This window comes from Salvelinus sp. IW2-2015, linkage group LG15, assembly GCF_002910315.2.
Source record: "Salvelinus sp. IW2-2015 linkage group LG15, ASM291031v2, whole genome shotgun sequence".
In the NCBI taxonomy this organism is placed as follows: domain Eukaryota; kingdom Metazoa; phylum Chordata; class Actinopteri; order Salmoniformes; family Salmonidae; genus Salvelinus; species Salvelinus sp. IW2-2015.
Genome location: NC_036855.1, coordinates 54604040 through 54624397, shown reverse-complemented (window position 1 = coordinate 54624397; position 20358 = coordinate 54604040). Strand labels below are relative to the sequence as shown.

At 41.8% G+C, this 20358-nt stretch overlaps 1 protein-coding gene across 4 annotated transcripts in view; it reads right to left on the bottom strand.

Moving 5' to 3' along the window:
- LOC111974181 (phosphorylase b kinase regulatory subunit beta-like) overlaps positions 1-20358 on the bottom strand; it is a 75684-nt gene that overhangs the window by 45657 nt on the left and 9669 nt on the right. For all 4 annotated transcript variants that reach the window (XM_070447279.1, XM_024001817.2, XM_070447280.1 and 1 more), the window contains 6 exon segments: positions 4931-4994; positions 6855-6970; positions 10500-10580; positions 10714-10821; positions 12412-12511; positions 17191-17329. In XM_070447279.1, the coding sequence (XP_070303380.1) occupies positions 4931-4994; positions 6855-6970; positions 10500-10580; positions 10714-10821; positions 12412-12511; positions 17191-17329 (608 nt within the window).

Here is a 20358-nt window from a genome sequence, read left to right as displayed (position 1 = left end):
CAGGCAATCAGAACTCAAAACATGAAACATCTAGGACATATTTATATTTATTCCCTTTTCGAGCACCATTTGTTTCCGTCCGTGCCTTTGAACTGTGCCACTAGTGAGCCATGCGACTGCAGGGCATGGATGGCAGCTACTGGCTGTTCCCAGCATGTCCTGATATAGGCCTGTCACACTGCAGCTGTCACTACCACTTCCACTAGCGCCCAGAAAAGAAGCCTTAATATGCAGGAAACAACATCAAATGTCACAACCATGAATACAAGCATTTCGCTACACCCGCAATAACATCTGCTAAATATGTGTGTGACCAACATCATTTGATATGATTTGATTTTGACAGTCGCTCACGCACGGACACACGTACCAACATGCGCGCACGCATGGGTGCGCACACACACACACACACACACCACATTCTCTACATAGCAGAAGACCTGTTTGTTTATGTTACTGTGAATGCAGCTCAGAGGATGAAGTGCTGGCCACTAACCATTTAAATGAAAGCCACACACTCAGAGCCTCCAACATCTCACCTGCCGCCTCTGCAGAGCAAAACCAGCTTCGAAAGCAGCAATATTATAACCTTATTCTTACAAAAGAGCCAGTATTGCACAACCATTTGATATTTTTGGGTACAAAGCTAAAAAGCATTGTGTTTTTCTATGCTTTGAGCACAGTGCGGGGGCACTCCAACCATGAAGGGCCATCCAATCACCTCGATACCACATCATGTTGTTAGACTGCAAACTCTTTACCTACGGTATGATTACCTACCCACAAGCCCCTCTGTTGAGATGAGGGCCTGAGTGCTTTTTCTGGGTTAGTTTACTGTGCCATTTTTGGATTAACACACCTCACAAATGTCTGCTACAAATGTTCCTGGATACGTTTCTTCACCAACACCTCAACAATGATCACATTAAGGTAAAGAAAAAACATACTAAGCTGTTTCTGCACAATGCATTATGTATGCTGCTTTCAAACAAGCCAACCTAAGCTTTTAGCCATCAGAGTGACTCTCATCAGGCCTGCTTTAGTGATTTCGTGTACATACTGCAGGGTTTGGTGGAATGGGATGTAAATGATTGTGACAGCACAGAACGTGGTCTCCACTGTGACCTACGCTTCTTAGGACCATACCTTTATTGACAGCACTCCACATTTTGCTGTGAAACAGGCAGTCACTTTAGAAGTTGACAACCCACACATAAAAGTTGGGTAAAGTTAGTGATTGGCTCCCGCTCGACCATTGTGCTCTGGCTAGTCATTGATTGGCTGTTGCCTCTAAGGAACACACTAGGGGAGAGTCACTGATCATGGCTTATTCTCAGTTGAAAATCTGAAGGAAGTCAGAGGGGCACTGAGAGCAGGCCATCATTAATAACCTAATGTGATGACTCATAGCCACTCCATCCCCAACGCGGGCCACACAGCAGCCCACACACCGGCCACTACTATACTACTGCCTAATGACAGGAACCAAACCCAGTGGGCCACACAGCAGCCCACACACCGGCCACTACTATACTACTGCCTAATGACAGGAACCAAACCCAGTGGGGCACAGAGTTTAATCTAAAACTCTGATCATCAATGAGTCAATTTAACATCGTTGGCTGTGGATTAATTAGATGAAGGAGGCGGCTAAGGAGAAGAGCCCTTCATTAAATCACTGATAATAGTAGCAAAAGAGACTATAGCAATCATAAGGTGACTTCAGAAAGTATTCACACCCCTTGTTACAAAGCGGGATTAAAATGGATTGAATATCATTTTTGTCAACAATCTACACAAAATACACAAAAACAATTATGAAAAATAAAACAATATATATTGATTAGATACAGCTGAAGTCGGATGTTTACATACACCTTAGCCAAATACATTTAAACTCAGTTTTTCACAATTCCTGACATTTAAGTAAAAAATCCCTGTTTTAGGTCAGTTGGAATCACCACTTTATTTTAAGAATATGAAATGTCAGAATAATAGTAGAGAGAATGATTTATTTCAGCTTTTATTTATTTCATCACATTCCCAGTTGGTCAGAAGTTTACATACACTCAATTAGTATTCGGTAGCATTGCCTTTAAATTGTTTAACTTGAGTCAAACGTTTCAGGTAGCCTTCCACAAGCTTCCCACAATAAATTGGGTGAATTTTGGCCCATTCCTCCTGACAGAGCTGGTGTAACTGGGTCAGGTTTGTAGGCCTCCTTGCTCGCACACGCTTTTTCAGTTCTGGCCACAACTTTTATATAGGATTGAGGTCAGTACTTTGTAATGGCCACTCCAATACCTTGACTTGGTTGTCCTTAAGCCATTTTGCCACAACTTTGGAAGTATGCTTGGGGTCATTGTCCATTTGCAAGACCCAAGCTTTCACTTCCTGTCTTGAGATGTTGCTTCAATATATCCACATAATTTTCTCTCCTCATGATGCCATCTATTTTGTGAAGTGCACCAGTCCCTCCTGCAGCAAAGCATCCCAACAACATGATGCTGCCACCCCCGTCCTTCACGGTTAGGATGGTGTTCTTCAGCTTGCAAGCCTCCCCCTTTTTCCTCCAAACATAACGATGGTCATTATGTCCAAACAGTTCTATTTTTGTTTCATCAGACCAAAGGACATTTCTCCAAAAAGTTTGATCTTTGTTCCCATGTTCAGTTGCAAACCGTAGTCTGGCTTTTTTATGGCGGTTTTGGAGCAGTGGCTTCTTCCTTGCTGAGCGGCCGTTCATGTTATGTCAATATAGGACTCATTTTACTGTGGATATAGATACTTTTGTACCTGTTTCCTTCAGCATCTTCACAAGGTCCTTTGCTGTTGTTCTGGGATTGATTTGCACTTTTCGCACCAAGGTACGTTCATCTCTAGGAGACAGAATGCGTCTCCTTCCTGAGCGGTATGACAGCTGCGTGGCCCCATGGTGTTTATACTTGTGTACTATTGTTTGTACAGATGAACGTGGTACCTTCAGGCGTTTGGAAATTGCTCCCAAGGATGAACCAGACTTGTGGAGGTCTACAATTTTTCTGTGGTCTTGGCTGATTTATTTTGATTATCCCATGATGTCAAGCAAAGGGGCACTGAGTTTGAAGGTAGGCCTTGAAATACATCCACAGGTACACCTCCAATTGACTCAAATTATGTCAATTAGCCTTTCAGAAGCTTCTAAAACCATGACATAATTTTCTGGAATTGTAGGTCATTGTCCTGCTGAAAGGTGAATTCATCTCCCAGTGTCTGGTGGAAAGCAGACTGAACCAGGTTTTCCTTTAGGATTTTGCTTTATTATTATTTATTTTTTATCCGGGGAAAAAAAAAACGGTCCTTAACGATTACAAGCATACCCGTAACATGATAGTAATGTGTTGTATTGGATTTGCCCCAAACATAACACTTTGTTTTCAGGACAAAAGGTTAATTGCTTTGCCACATTTTTTGCAGTATTACTTTAGCGCCTTGTTGCAAACAGGATACATGTTTTGGAATATTTTTTATTCTGTACTGGCTTCCTTCTTTTCTCTCTGTCAATTAGGTTAGAATTGTGGACTAACTACAATATTGTTGATCCATCTTCAGTTCTCCTATCACAGCCATTACACTCTGTAATTGTTTTAAAGTCACCATTGGCATGGTGAAATCCTTGAGCGGTTTCTTCCTCTCTGGCAACTGAGTAAGGGAGGACACCCTTATCTTTGTAGTGACTGGGTATATCGATACACCATCCAAAGTGTAATCAATAACCTAACCATACTCAAAGGGATATTTAATGTCTGCTTTTTCAATAGGTGCCCTTTGTAAAGCCTCCCTGGTCATTGTGGTTGAATCTGTGTTTGAAATTCACGGCTCAACTCAGGGACCTTACAGATAATTGTATGTGTGGGGTACAGAGATGAGGTACAGGTGTCATTCAAAAATCATGTTACACACAATTATTACATTTTGCAACTTACATTTTTAGTCTTGAACCCATTTAAGCATGCCATAACAAAGGGGTTAAATACTTATTTACACCAGACATTTCAGCTTTTCATTTTTAAATAATTAATGTAACAAAAATGTAAAAACATCATTCCACTTTGACATTATGGGGTATTGTGTGTAGGCCAGTGACAAACCAAATATAAATTGAATCACTTTTAAATTCAGGCTGTAATACAGCAAACATTTTGAAAAGTCAAGGGGTGTGAATACTTTCTGAAGGCACTGTATATCACTATGGGTAAGATGTTCTCCTTTCATGGTAGGTTTACATGGGACACGATGAAGTTGATGGGCTTTATTTGATTGAAACGCTTCGTGCTGTGTGCATGAACGAACAAAATGGAAAAGAAAGAAATCTGTTTTGAGATAAACAAGAATGCTAAGTGGAAGTTGTTCAGTTTTCCAATCCATTAGCACATATAATGGATGTTCACATTCTTGTCTTCACTTCCTCTAGACACCAAAACAAATTAATCCTACAAATGGCTGATCCAGAAAGGAGAAWGGAAATCAAGGAAATGGGAACACCAGTAATCTATCAAAGCCGTTAGTGCATAGACATCTAGCTAGTCAGCACTGAGTACAACACAAGCCCACTCAATAGAACCCCTGAGTGTAAAACTTTCCCCACACAGAAAATGTCCATCACATCACCGGCTTCAGATGAATTCAATGTTTCTCTGAGAACTGTTGTGTTATGATCATCCATAAGATCTTGAAGATGGATGGTGATGTAATGGGACTCCTGATTTGAAGTATAAATCAGTTACACACTATCTATAATGCAATTGTAATGCATCAGACGCTGTTACACCAGAGGTGAATACACAGTTCGGTCATTAAAATCCTAAACTCTTATCTTCAGAGTAAGCGAGGACAATGTCTGGGACTCTTGACAGAACGTGGATGAGGCTGGAGAATAAATCAAAAATACCTGATTCCCAAACAGGTTGAATCCATTGATAGCCTCGAGAGCAGCTTTGGCCAGCCCCACAGAACTGCAAAAGAAAGAACATGTTTTAGAAACCCAATATAAACCTGAAAGCACTGTCTATGGTATTTATAATTGAAATACCATAGGCTTCACATTTTCTGTTATGTTCCATAGCTCCAGGTTACATGCAAGCCTAACATGCACATGTTACTATATAAAAGGGGGTTTGGGTACACTTTTTATGAACCCCCTATGTATTAGGCACATGACACCCAAAACGAACACCCCTTGACTTGTAATGAGCCTTACATTTCTACTGTAAACGCCTAAAAGTATACACTTGAATGCTTTTATAATGTAGTTACAAACAGGTGACTCATAGATATAATTGTTGCTGGGAGGGGGCTGAAATCATTGTGCGGTTTACTTTGCAGAGAAAATATCAGACCATTTCTCTGTCATTTTGTTTTCCTTTCCCTCTTAATAGTGCTCTGTAAAATGAAGAAGAAGACGTGGCAAGGATAGTAGCAAGATATGCTGACATATAAAAAGGTGTTCAATCCCAAAAACAGAGCCCAAATTGATACAAAAATGCAGAAAATAAGAGAACATAGTTGAAACCAGCTCTCCGAAAGACAACTTCAGCTCCCTCTCTGACAGAATCATCAGCAATGATCCCAATCATGCAACATGAGGCATTTTGAAAGTCTATTGATTTTTTGGCCTGAACCTGCCTGGACATATGCGTAAGAGCTGTCAACAGTTCTGAGTGAGTGTGGCGCCTTGGTCAAACGTTTTTTTTAAATGAATGTGCACACGGTGCTGTAGTTTCAGGGAGCAGGGTGGCATTGGCTGATAATATTAACAAGTTGCAGACTATAAAGCACAACACAGTATATTGTAATACTATTTTCACAAAAGGGAGAAACATACATACAGTAACATACCATTCTATGTTGTAATTAATCCAGATTGATATTGACAGCTTCTGTCAACACATCCCAATGTGTGCAGTCAGGATTAACCCTACTAGAGCGGACTTAAATTGGAAATATAATGCAGCTGAACAAAGCAAAAATATTACTACAGTATTACGTCTATAATTTGGTTGCGCTATCTTCTACTTGGTAAGAGACTGCCAAGGGGTAATCCAAGAGCTCGATAGGACTAAAGCGTAGCCATTTTTGCACAAACTCAATACCGCCTAGGATTGATGACATTAACATTGTTTTATAATGACTTCCATTTTCCTTTCAGCTGAGCTTGAATGCCATGATTTAAAACTCTAGATTAAGGCATTTATCACAGCTTTCTGTGACACACACAGGCACTACCTCTCCATCGGCAATCTGGTACACTGAGTTAATGGAACTGTTTTTATCCCCCATTGTAAATGCGCCTGAAACTCGGTGAATGACTCCACATTGAGATAATGAACTCAGAAAGTTACTGCATGTAAAGTTGTGATTCTGCCCCCGCAATTGTTCTCGGTTTACATTCCGCCTATTAATGTGTATTATGGAAACTGAACTAGAAAGCAGTCATTCTGAATTTGACGAACGGACATGGTGTCGAATTATTGTCTGTATAGAATGCAACGTCCGTAATTTATCTATAGAAAATGGTGGTAAGTTGCAACCAATTTTCATGCATTCTTTAGGAGAAAACAATGTTTTCCAGAGATAAGGGACAGAGGAAACAGAATCATTATTGAGATCTTAAGAGAGGGAGAGGCAGATCTACTGCTCGAATGATAGGCCATCGACATGCACGGTTTCCCCTTTGCCTACCCTAAAAACTCTGATGGAAATATACTCTTTGTTTTTGTGGAGAGATGAATACGTTATGTGTGTGGAGACTGTGTCAAGCAGTGTATTCATATCTTTATAAATCAATGTATTCACTAGAGGAGGAAAAAACAGACCTGGAGTGCAGCTCAGTGCTTCCATTGTTGTACTTGCTCCCTCTCTCCCACATGCCAAAGTCAGGCACTCTGTACGCCCTCTCTACACAGAATACCAGGTTCTGGATGAACGATACCTGCAGAGGTAGAAAACACGACAATGTCACATGAATCTCTAGCGAGATCTCTCAATCTCAACATAGAACGCTTTCTCCCTGGAATTACAGTGCATTTGGGAAGTATTCAAGGCTCTGGAGTTTTTCCGCATTTTGTTACGTTACAGCCTTATTCGAAAATTGATTCAATTGTTTTTTCCCTCATCAATACCCCATAATGACAAAGGAAAACATTTTTTTTTAGCAAATGTCTAAAAAAAATAAACATAAATATCACATTTACATAAGTATTCAGACCCTTTACTCAGTACTTTGTTGAAACGCCTTTGGCAGAGATTACAGCCTCGAGTCTTCTTGGGGATTACGCTACAAGCTTGGCACACCTTGTATTTGGGGAGTTTCTCCCATTCTTCTCTGCAGACCCTCTCAAGCTCTGTCAGGTTGGATGGGGAGCGTTGCTGCACAGCTATTTTCAGGTCTCTCCAGAAATGTTCGATTGGGTTCAAGTCCGGCTCTGGCTGGGCCACTCAAGGACATTCAGAGACTTGTCCCGAAGCCACTCCTGCATTGTCTTGGCTGTGTGCTTAGGGTCGTTGTCTTGTTGGAAGGTGAACCTTCGACTCAGTCTGAGGTCCTGAGCACTCTGGAGCAGGTTGTCATCAAGGATATCTCTGTACTTTGCTCCGTTCATCTTACCCTTGGTCCTGACTAGTCTCCCAGTCCCTGCAGCTGAAAAACATCCCACAGCATGATGCTGCCACCACCATGCTTCACCGTAGGGATGGTGCCAGGTTTCCTCCAGACATGACGCTTGGCATTCAGGCCAAAGAGTTCAATCAGACCAGATAATCTTTTTTCTCATGGCCTGTGAGTCCTTTGGGTGCCTTTTGGCAAACTCCAAGCTGGGTGTCATGTGCCTTTTACTGAGGAGTGGCTTCTGTCTGGCCACTCTACCATAAACGCCCGATTGGTGGTGCTGCAGATATGTTTGTTCTCCCATCTCCACAGAGGAACTCTGGAGCTCTGTCAAAGTGACTATCGGGTTCTTGGTCACATCCCTGACCAAGGCCCTTCTCTCTCGATTGGTCGGGCGGCCAACTCTAAGAAGAGTCTTGGTGGTTCCAAACTTCTTCCATTTAAGAATGATGGAGGCCAGGTTCTTGGGGACCTTCAATGCTGCAGAGATTTTTTGGTACCCTTCCCCAAATCTGCGCCTCGACACAATCCTGTCTCGGAGCTCTATGCACAATTCCTTCCACCTCATGGCTTGATTTTTCCTCTGAGATGCACTGTCAACTGTGGCACCTTATATAGTTAGGTGTGTGCCTTTCCAAATCAAATCAATTGAATTTTCCACAGGTGGACTCAATCAAGTTGCAGAAACATCTCAAGGATGATCAATGGAAATAGGATGCACCTGAGCTCAATTTTGAGTCTCATACCATAAGGTATTTCTGTTTTTTATTTTTAATAAATTTGCAAACATTTAAAAAAAAACAGTTTTCGCTTTGTCATTATGGGGTATTGTTGGTAGATTGATGAGAAAAATCAATATTTCATATATTTTTGAATAAGGCTGTAACGTAACAACATTTGGAAAAAGTCAAAAGAAGGGGTCACAACTTCTGAAGAATGTATTCACATTTAAATGGATAAACTATTCTCCAATAACTCCCATTTCATGCAAATATTCAGTAAAAAAACACACTAACATTTTGCCATTGATGTCATTAACATTTGTGTGCTGCAAATTAAGAGACAAACATCACATGGGTAGTCAAAATCATGTCCTTAATTTCATCTTGATCAAGGAGGAATGACTCTCCTCTATGCAGCAGAATGAGACTACAGGAGAGAAGGAAACTCAGAAAATATTTAAATGATGACTTCGAGGCCATGAAGAAATGTTTTTAAAGTACCAGGGGAGATGTGACTGACAACAGTTTTAATTTAAAGTGAGGGAAACAGAGAGGCCTTAAAGCGTACAGAAATGGGACAGGCAAGGAGGGAAGACAGGAAACGAAATAGAGCCACTGAAATAGGGACATTGTGGGTTATTAGGTTATTAGGTTATTTTACTTGGGGATTGAGTAGAATGATTATTGTAAGGCTCTTTCTGGCTTTTTTTTTTACAATACAAAACATACACATAGAAAAGACAACATACAGACACACACAAGCATCAACGATATCACACCTGCTCAGACCGACCTGTTCTCACCCTTATCTCCAGTGCCTTCCCTACTCTCCACCACATGTCCTCAAACTGTCCCATTTTGTTCCTCTCCGTCACCCACGCTCTTTCAATATTTAGATAATGAAGCACATGATTTTTCCATTTGTCTTAACGATGGAAGATCTTTCTGGTATCTTGATAGTATCTTAATGAATGTTACGGTCACAAATGGACGCATACACAAAACACACACACAAACACACAAAGCATCTACCTGTATTAATACTGCAACGAAGATTCAAATGAATTGAACTTCCAGTCAGGAAAATATACTGAACGACTGCTAAGAGCCAAAATTGGACGAATTAGATCATTTTTTATTTTTTATCATTTAAATACGGTGCAGAAATAACACACATTAAGAGTCCTATTTCCTGCATATTTGTTCTGATGTAGATTAATAAAAGGATGCTTTCATGTTCATGTTGATTTTCTTGAACATGATTTCATGTTCATGCTCTTTACTTATTATGCAGCTCAATAAGCACTGTTTAAACGTGCAAATTAGGTCTGCTTTGCAAATAGGGCTGGCCCCATTGAAGCTACACAGGCAATTTGTTTGCCTTTGGGAGAATTGTTTTTTATAATGTGAGGGTTTCCTTTGCTGCAAACAAAGTGCATGTTTACTGTAATTGCTTCACGGCATAATGTTCTAGAACAACTCTATTTTTGAAGATAAGTCTGGATAAACAAAAGCTTTTCTGAAGGCAATAATTTCACCCCTGTGCCCAAAAGTAAAGCTCCCAGTGAGCAGACAAGTGAATTAAGAGATGGAATTAATGAATTTCAAATCTCCCAAAGGGCTATAAAACGCAGGAGACAGAGAATTAACAGCACTACTGCTGCAGCCACCTTAAAGTACCACTYTAACAAATGAGTTACTATTACTTTACCTGTTCGTTTTACCATGCCTCCACTCAATAACTTGCTCACTAATGAAAAAGGGTGCTGAATAAGTTAGTGTATGTCGAGAGGCAGGTGTAATGAATTTTACATCTGTTATATAGTCATCAAATCATCACATTTAAATTGTTGCGTTTCCAAAMACGCATGCACCTTTAACAACTGCTTACTCAACTGCTGCCTCTACTATTACTATTGACTGCATCAGGGCACTTTGGCACACATGAGCTTTCTTTGTTTGCTTTGTTCATAGTCTTATCTGTATGTTTGCTTCTGCTCACTGCTGACACGGGGTTTCCCCTTGGGGATCAATAAAGTATGATCAACCTGTCTAATCACTATGAAGAAGCCATGTTGTGTAAGAGTCACGCTGAGCGAGAGAGGTCATGTGACTAGGCCAGTGGGCCGTACCTCATCCGTGTTGTAGATGATCTGGAGGCCAGAGCAGATCATCTCCACCAAATAGAGCAGGAACAGGGACAAGGCATCAATCTGACAGAGGGAGACAGGGAGGTGGTATTTAAAAACGTAAGACCGGAATCTGTTCGGACTTCATTCATTATCTACAGTGTAGGGTTTTGGCCTWCACAGCATCAAAGCTGCCAATGTTTGTGAGAGGGTGTACCTGTAGGTGATGGTAGTCATTGTAGGACAGAATCTCATCTCCTGTGTCTACATTGAATATTGAGTGCAGGCARTTGGAGGGGCTGGGGTCCTGTTTGAATTGTTCCACCTGAAATATAGGGAATGTGAAGAAAGAGAGCGAAAGGAAGAGAAAAAGACAGAAAGGGCAAATAATAGAGGAGTCAGTCCATAAAAGATGGATCTTACTCACTGGGCATCTTTCCATTATTTATCCTATCCTCACAAAATGTAAGTGAGGTGACAACCAGGACTGGGATGGATATTCCACTGCGTCATCACTAGGACACACACTAGAATTTTCCTCAAATGACTGGCTTTGAAGACATGAAAACAACTCATAGAAATTGGCACAGGACAGGTATGCATTAATGTATCAGTAAATATTTCAAACAGACATACCATTTATTTTATCAAGGTGCATTAAGCAATTCATGTAAAAGATGTACACATATGACTTTCCTCCTCAAACCATCCCAGGTCAGATTTGAGTGATTCACATAGAGTAACACACTCTGGATGAGTTTGCTTCACACAGCACATGAGCGGATAATTTTGTGCCAACATTTGGTACTGACCGAACCATTCACCCCCTTCCGGCACAKTTACTTTTTCACCTCTGTAGGCTTGTTGTCAGGTCAACAGGGGCATACCTCTGTCCCAGATTTACACTGTTCTGTTCTGCTGAGCTTGTCAACCCACTGGATAACTAATTGGTTGGGAAAATGGCTGAAACTGTAATGTAGTCTATAAGACGAACAAAGCAGTTAGCTGTTGCGTTCCAAWATAGCCTAACATTTGTTATTGAAAGTGCATTTCCACAATAGTGCAGTTTATGAATCTTGTCAAATGTCACTGTGTGTCAGTGTGATCTTAGCATTAAATAAATGGTTCCGGAGTCAAATCTGTCAGAACACATTTGAGAAGCATGCGTTGTGTGGCTAATCCGTTAAGACTGCGTTTAGTTTCCTTGGTACATTGTGGTAAACTTTYATGCCCTCTCTTCAATGCCTTTTATGGCTCTGTAGTTTTTTTTTTAATATGATAACATTTGCTTCCTGGTCCCTCTATATTGTGGGTTCAAAAATGGCATGTTCTCTGTGAATGCAAGAGACAGATGTTAATGAGCGCTGCACTGTGTAATTAACTGAAGAAYCGGTGCATTATAATTAAGACACAGAAAAGCTTTCCCATAAATTAGGTCGTCAAGGTCATGAGTAAATGAAACAAAACAATTTCAAAAGGCAACAGACCAGAACATTAGAAAAAGAATAGTGAATAGTGTTTAAGAATAGTGTTTGATTGTACTAGAGCTGTAATTATACGTTCATAGAGGTCTATAAACAATATAAATGCTGCTATTTTGACTGAAGGGTCTGCTCGAAAACTTTACACAAAAGTGTTCTGCTGAGGCAAAKACCATTTGGAAACATCTATGTTATTCCATCCACATAAAGATAAAACCAATCCAAGCGTGAGATAGTAAACCGCTGAAGCGTGAGAACAGAGAAGATCAGTAAAAGGACAGAGATCTTTAACTTTCCCCCCCCATTAGTGACAGTTTCTGTGTTTGCTAAATATCTATATTCATTACTGGTTAATGGCATTTGTTTAGATCTTTAAGAATGAACTACAGTGTATCCTGTGGTCCTATGGTCTGACGTTTCATTTGTGGACTCACCTTGTCAGACTGGCGCATGTAACAGTAGAGGATACCCCTCATGCACTTGATGGCTGAGTGCTCCAGCTCATGGGTGCGTCCCATGTCATCATCGATGCGTCTGCGCGTCAGGGTTGATCGTCGCCATGTGCCACAATGAGATAGAGAAAAACGGCCCAATGAGCAGAAGAGCACGTTAAATCAACCTAAACTATCCTAATTCKCTGCACAAAATTAGCAGGGTCTGGTTATCCTGTCTGTGCCTACAATAATYGTACATATTAAATGAGACAACTTATTGTATTTGTACACAGTTATAGACAGGTTTTAAATCCTATTAGGACATTAACAACAGTTGTTATTCCTTTGACTTCCAAAAGCATAACACAAGCAAGGACATGCTACATTCCAATTGATCTCTCATCAAAATCATACTTGAAAATCACCCAAATGCTTCCAGTATACTATTGACATAAACAATGGCATCTACATAACATTCGGGAAGGATTCAGACCCCTTTATTCACATTTTGTTACGTTACAGCCTTAATCTAAAATGGATTAAATAAAACATTTTCCTCATCAATCTACACACAATACCACATAATGACAAAGCGAAKGCAAATTTGCAAAATACAAAAAACAGAAATACAGTATTTACATAAGTATTCAGACCCTTTGCTATAAGACTCYAAATTGAGCACAGGTGCATCCTGTTTCCATTGATCATCCTTGAGATGTTTCTACAGCTTGATCGAAGTCCACCTGTGGTAAATTCAATTGATTAGACAGGCACACACCCGTCTATATAAAAGGTCCCACAGTTGACAGTGCATGTCAGAGCAAAAACCAAGCCATGAGGTCAAAGGAATTGTACGTAGAGCTCCAAGACAGGATTGTGTCGAGGTACAGATCTGGGGAAGGGTACGAAAACATTTCTGCAGCATTGAAAGGCCCCGAGAAGACAGTGGCCTCCATCATTCTTAAATATTAGATGTTTGGAACCACCAAGACTCTTCATAGAGCTGGCCGCCCAGCCAAACTGACCAATCGGGGAGAAGGGCCTTGGTCAGGGATGTGACCAAGAACCCGATGGTCACTCTGACAGAGCTCCAGAGTTCRTCTGTGAAGATGGGAGAACCTTCCAGAAAGACAACCATGTCTGCAGTACTCCACCAATCAGGCCTTTATGGTAGAGTGGCCAGACAGAAGCCCACTCCTCAGTAAAAGGCACATGACAGCCCACTTGGAGTTTGCCAAAAGGCACCCAAAGGACTCACAGGCCATGAGAAAAAAGATTATCTGGTCTGATTGAACTCTTTGGCCTGAATGCCAAGCGTCATGTCTGGAGGAAACCTGGCACCATCCCTACGGTGAAGCATGGTGGTGGCAGCATCATGCTGTGGGATGTTTTTCAGCTGCAGGGACTGGGAGACTTAGTCAGGACCAAGGGTAAGATGAACGGAGCAAAGTACAGAGATATCCTTGATGACAACCTGCTCCAGAGTGCTCAGGACCTCAGACTGGGGCGAAGGTTCACCTTCCAACAAGACAACAACCCTAAGCACAAGACAARGCAGGAATGGCTTCAAGGACAAGTCTCTGAATGTCCTTGAGAGACCCAGCCAGAGCCCGGATTGAACCCGATCGAACATCTCTGGAGAGACCTGAAAATAGCTCTGCAGCGACGCTCCCCATTCAACCTGACAGAGCTTGAGAGGATCGGCAGAGCAGAATGGGAGAAACTCCTCAAATACAGATGTGCCAAGCTTGTAGCGTTATACCCAAGAAGACTCGAGGCTTTAATCACTGCCAAAGGTGCTTCAACAAAGGGTCTGAATACTTACAGTTCTTATTTTTTGATTCATTTGCATTATGGGGTATTGTGTGTACTGTAGATTGATYAGYGGAAAAACACAGTTTAATCAATTTTAGAATAAGGCTGTAACGTAACAAACATTTTGTGGAAAAGGTGAAGGGGTCTGAATACTTTCKAAATGCACAGTATACTGTACTCTGTCATCATATTGTCAAAAGGGCTCACATAACTTCTGAAGAATGTATTCACATTTAAATGGAATAAAGTATTCTCCAATAACTCCCATGTCATGCAAATATTCAGTAAGTTATTTATTCAACCAAACACATTCACTTTTTGTCATTGATGTCATTACCATTTGTGTGTAGGCCTAGTGTGTTTTRATGAATTACATAAATTCACTTTTTCATACATTTCCACCAGTGCAGTAGACTTACTGGGCACACAGACATGGGCATCTGCCCATCCATCCACTCCAATCTAGTGCACACACTCCAGTCCCCTCTCTAGTCACATGGAGGGTAAGTAATGGTTTGGGCCTGTGCTGTCAGATTGGAATCATCTTAATTAAATTCCTGTGACAATGCTAATGGGAAGAAACCATGACGGATGAGTAGGCCCCTCTGGTCTACTTGAACACTCTATTTTTACTCTCTTGTCCCCTGGGAGAAAAAATGCACACCAGTGGGTTTTGAAAYAGCACTTTGTTACAAGGTCTAGTGGAGAAAGTCCCTGACTATTTTGAGTATCTCAGATCTCCACTTGAACTTGAGCCCTCTGTGTATGAAGAAAAGGACATATTACTACAAAGAAAACAGTGACCCGTTTTATAATCAGAGATGCAGAATGTCTGAAGGTGAGAGGATTGTGCCTAGAGACGAGAGAAACATTTGAAGGAAATATGGTGCTGTTGATGTTTAAGCCCCACTTTGCCCTCAGAACAGCCTCAATTTGTCCGGGCATGGACCCTACAAGGMGTCGAAAGCGTTCCACAGGGACGCTGGCCCATGTTGACTCCAATGCTTAACACAGCTGTGTTAAGTTGGCGTGATGTCCTTTGGGGGGTGAACCATTCTTGATACACACGGGAAACTGTTGAGCGTGAAAAACCCAGCAGCATTGTAGTTCTTGACATAAACCGGTGCACCTGGCACATACTGCCATACCCCAGTCAAAGGCACTTAAATCTTTTGTCTTGCCTATTCACCCTCTGAATGGCACACATACACAATTCATGTCTCTTTTGTCTCATGGCTTAAGAATTCTTTAACATGTCTCCTTCAGTCTCCTCAACCACATCTACACCAGTGGTTCCCAAACMTTTATAGTCCCGTACCCCTTCAAACATTCAACCTCCAGCTGCGTACCCCCCCAGCGCACTCTCAAATGTTGTTTTTTGCCATCATTGTAAGCCTGCCACACACACACACTATACGATACATTTATTAAACATAAAAATGAGTGTGAGTTTTTGTCATAACCCGGCTCGTGGGAAGTAACAAAGAGCTCTTATCGGACCAGGGCACAAATAATAATATAATAATAATCAATCATTTTGCTCTTTATTTAACCATCTTACATATAAAACTCTATTTGTTCATCCAAAATTGTGAATAACTCACCACAGGTTAATGAGAAGGGTGTGCTTGAAAGGATCCACATATTGTAACTCTGCAATGTTGGGTTGTATTGGAGAGAGTCTCAGTCTTAAATCATTTTCCACACGCAGTCTGTGCTTGTATTTATTTTTCATGCTAGTGAGGGCCGAGAATCCACTCTCACATAGGTACGTGGTGGCAAAGGGCATCAGTGTCTTAATAGCGCGATTTGCCAKGGCAGGATACTCTGAGCGCAGCCCAATCCAGAAATCTGGCAGTGGCTTCTGATTAAATTACATTTTCACAGAACCGGTTGTTGCAATTTCGGTATATCGGTAAGTGGACTGGAGGCAGGGCATGAAAGGGATAATGAATCCAGCAGTTTGTGTCATCCGTTTCGGGAAAGTACCTGCATAATTGCATACCCAACTCACTCAGGTGCTTCGCTATATCACATTTGACATTGTCCGTAAGCTTTTTTGTGTATTTTGTGTACATTGTCCGTACACAAAATACCTGTGTGTTATCCTTGTTAATGCAGACAGAGAAGAGCTCCGACTTCTTAATCATAGCCTCAATTTTGTCCCGCACATTGAATATAGTTGTGGAGAGTCCCTGTAATCCTAGATTCAGATCATTCAGGCGAGAAAAAACATCACACAGATAGGCCAGTCATGTGAGAAACTCGTCATCATGCAAGCGGTCAGACAAGTGAAAATTATGGTCAGTAAAGAAAACTTTAAGCTCGTCTCTCAATTTTAAAAAACGGGTCAATACTTTTCCCCTTGATAACCAGCTTGTAAAAACATTACATGGTCGCTGCCCATATCATTGCATAGTGCAGAAACTACACGAGAGTTCAGGGGCATTGCTTTAACAAAGTTAACCATTTTCACTYTAGTGTCCAAAACATATTTCAAGTGGTCAGGCATTCCCTTGGCAGCAAGAGCCTCTCGGTGGATGCTGCAGTGTACCCAAGTGGCATCGGGAGCAACTGCTTGCTCGTTACCACTTCACTTCCCAGTTTGGGAATACCTGATCTACACTGATTGAAGCGGATTCAGCAAGTGACATCAATAAGAGATCATAGCTTTCACTAGGTCAGTCTATGTCATGGAAAGAGCAGGTGTTCCTAATGTTTTGTGCACTCAGTGTAGTCTGGATGCTCTATTAAGTGGGCTCCACAGCAGCAGCAGTACAGGCCAATGCGCAGCACCCCCTTGGCATTACAAAAGCTGTCTGCTTTGATTAAGAATATTGGTCCCTGACGGAGTCCATTAACTAAGGTTGTACTAGATTAATTATTAAGATCAACTTTAAAATGTACAGTGATCTAAGGTGGCTGTGGATACAGTGTATGTGTGTGGGCGTGTGTGTGTGTCACCTGTAAGCTAGACCCAGGGCCCAGGAACTGGCTGCACAGTACAGGGAGTCCCGCACCTTGGCTTCCTTGCAGCTGGAGCATGTCTTGGTAGGGAAGAGGCCAGTGGTAGGGCTTTGGTAGTTCAGAATGGTGGTCTTCACTAGAGAGAGAAACAAGAGAGAGACAGGTGAACCCTCACGCTTTCATCTATATTTTTGTTTTGTATAATATTGTACAACAGCTGATGAAACAAACATTGACCAGTGTTCTTTCCTGATAGTTGCTGGTTAGAAATACAATKTACACAGGAGCTTCTAATCAGCCTGTTTGCATGGGTGAGAGTTTAGGCTTGCTGGTGACATCACCATGCGGTAAATTGGTTAATAGACCAATAACAAAGAGAGTTACAAACCTCTCTGACAGTTTTAAGTTTTCTCCTGCCCACTCAGACCACTCCCAGACAGTCATAGCTAAATTCTTGATTGATAAATAGTTTTTTGTCCATTGTAGTGGAAAACTATTACAGTAAGGTACTTAATTGTTACCCAGAAATGATTTGATATAAAAATGGCTACATTGGGCCATTAACATTGTTTGTTGTTGCAAATTGTGAAATGGAATGGAAAATAAAGGTATGTTAAACAGCTGTATGTTGTGTAGTTATTGTTGTAAAACCAGACATCCCAATAAGGTGTGTTACTGCACATGTGAAGGTAGCAATAACTTTGGTCTTCAGGTCATATACATTCCAGAGTGACACACGTGTTAATCTTCATGGAAATCCTCAATATTATTGAGCTTAAATAAAGTCACACTAAAACAGAAGGCCTGGAATCACAGGAATGTATCTGTCACCAAACCACCCTCTACCCCTCCCGATGAATAATCTGTCTGAACAGGGTACTTCATTTTTCATCACCACATTATGCCAGAGCAAATGAAGGGGACATCCATTCTGCCAGATCGTTTGTTAAAGAGAGTCCGGGTCAATTCAAAGAGACAAAGTCAGCATAGCCGGGATAAAGAGGCYATGGAGGGAATTAAGCAGAATATTAATAAACCCTTCAGTAACTCGGCAGTGAAAATTACTTTGACCCCAGAGGCTGCTTGGGAAAAAACACATTAAACGGACAGTGCCTCTTCTGGCCAATTTCATATGTTAACCAGAGTTAAAAAGTAGCATCGTATTGGGGCTTCCCCTGGCATTGTGAATGTAAAAAGAAAGCTGATTGAAAAGTTGCTGTGTTCATTTCCCGCCATTTCTCCCCACATGCTCTGGACAATTTATTATTTTGTTTCCAACGATACTTCCTTGTAATACTATGATATTGCTAGTCCATTCAAATATGTGCTTGGTAATATAAATAACAAATGCCAGAATTGGAAACACCAACCTACTTCTCCTCACCACTGTTCACCAACACTGTGAACTAGCTTCTAGTGAGCGCGTACCAGTAGATTCACAGATTTTAGSCACAAGTTCTTCAACCGGCTGTTAAAAACAGCGCCATTTCTGTTCTTTTGCTGAACACGGCCCAGGTCAGATGTGTAAGACTACGGTCGTTTGGCCCTGTGATTTTGTCTAGATATTATAGTATTGGCCAATGTATTATTTTGTCCTTTCTTTCAACAAATRTTCATAATTTATCATCATCTGTAGGCTATTGTAAATAACCTCTGGATCCAGTCTGCTCATCACTGTTTAATAAATACCACATATTTTGACCTCGGCAAATCCGACCACGACGCCATCTTGCTCTTTCCGTCTTATAGGCAGAAACTCAAACAGGATGTATCAGTGACGAGAACCATTCAACGCTGGTCCGACCAATCGGAAGCAACGCTTCAAGATTGTTTTGATCACACGGACTGGAATATGTTGCGGTCAGCCTCAGAGAACAACATCGGCCTATACGTTGACTCGGTGAATGCATTTATAAAGAAGTGCATTGGAGATGTTGTACCCACTGTGACTATTAAAACCTACCCTAACCAGAAACCGTGGATGGATGGCGGCATTCGCACAAAACTGAAAGCGCAGTCCACCACATTTAACCATGGAAAGAGGTTTAGGAATATGTCTGAATATAAACAGTGTAGCTATTCCCTCCGCAAGGCAATCAAACAAGCGAAATGCCAGTACAGGGACAAGTTGGAGTCGCAATTCAATGACTCAGACACGAGACGTATGTGGCAGGGTCTACAGTCAATCACAGACTACAAAAAGAAATCCAGCCATGTCACGAAACCGACGTCACGCTTCCAGACAAACAAAATACCTTCTTTGCCCGCTTTGAAGATAATACAGTGCCACCGTCGCAGCACGCTAACAAGGACAGCGTCCTCCCATCTCCTTCTCCGTGGCTGATGTAAAACATTTAAACGTGTTAACCCACACAAGGCTGCTGGCCCAGACGGCATCCCTAGCCGCGTCCTCAAAGCATGCGCAGACCAGCTGGCTGGTGTGTTTACGGACATATTCAATCGCTCACTATCCCAGTCTGCTGTCCCCACATACTTCAAGATGTCTACCATTGTTCCTGTACCCAAGAAGGCAAAGACAAACAAACTAAATTACTACCGCCCCGTAGCACTCACTTCTGTCATCATGAAGTGCTTTGAGAGACTAGTCAAGGATCGCATCACCTCCACCTTACCGGCTACCCTAGACCCACATACTGCCCCAACAGGTCCACAGACAACGCAATCGCCATCACACTGCACACCGCCCTATCCCATCTGGACAAAATGAATAKCTATGGAAYAATGCTGTTCATTGACTACAGCTCAGCATTCAACACCATAGTACCCTCCAAGTTCATCATCAAGCGGGAGGCCCTGGGTCTCAACCCCGCCCTGTGCAATTGGGTCCTGGACTTTCTGACGGGCTGKCCCCAGGTGGTGAAGGTAGGAAACAACATCTCCACTTCGCTGACCCTCAACACTGGGGCCCCAGAAGGGTGTGTGCTCTGCCCCCTCCTGTACTCCCTGTTCACCCATGACTGRGTGGCCATGCACGCCTCCAACTCAATCATCAAATTCACAGACAACACAACAGTAGTGGGCTTGATTACCAACAACGACGAGACAGCCTACAGGGAGGAGGTGAGGGCACTCGGAGTGTGSTGTCAGGAAAACAACCTCTCACTCAATGTCAACAAAACAAAGGAGATGATRGTGGACTTCAGG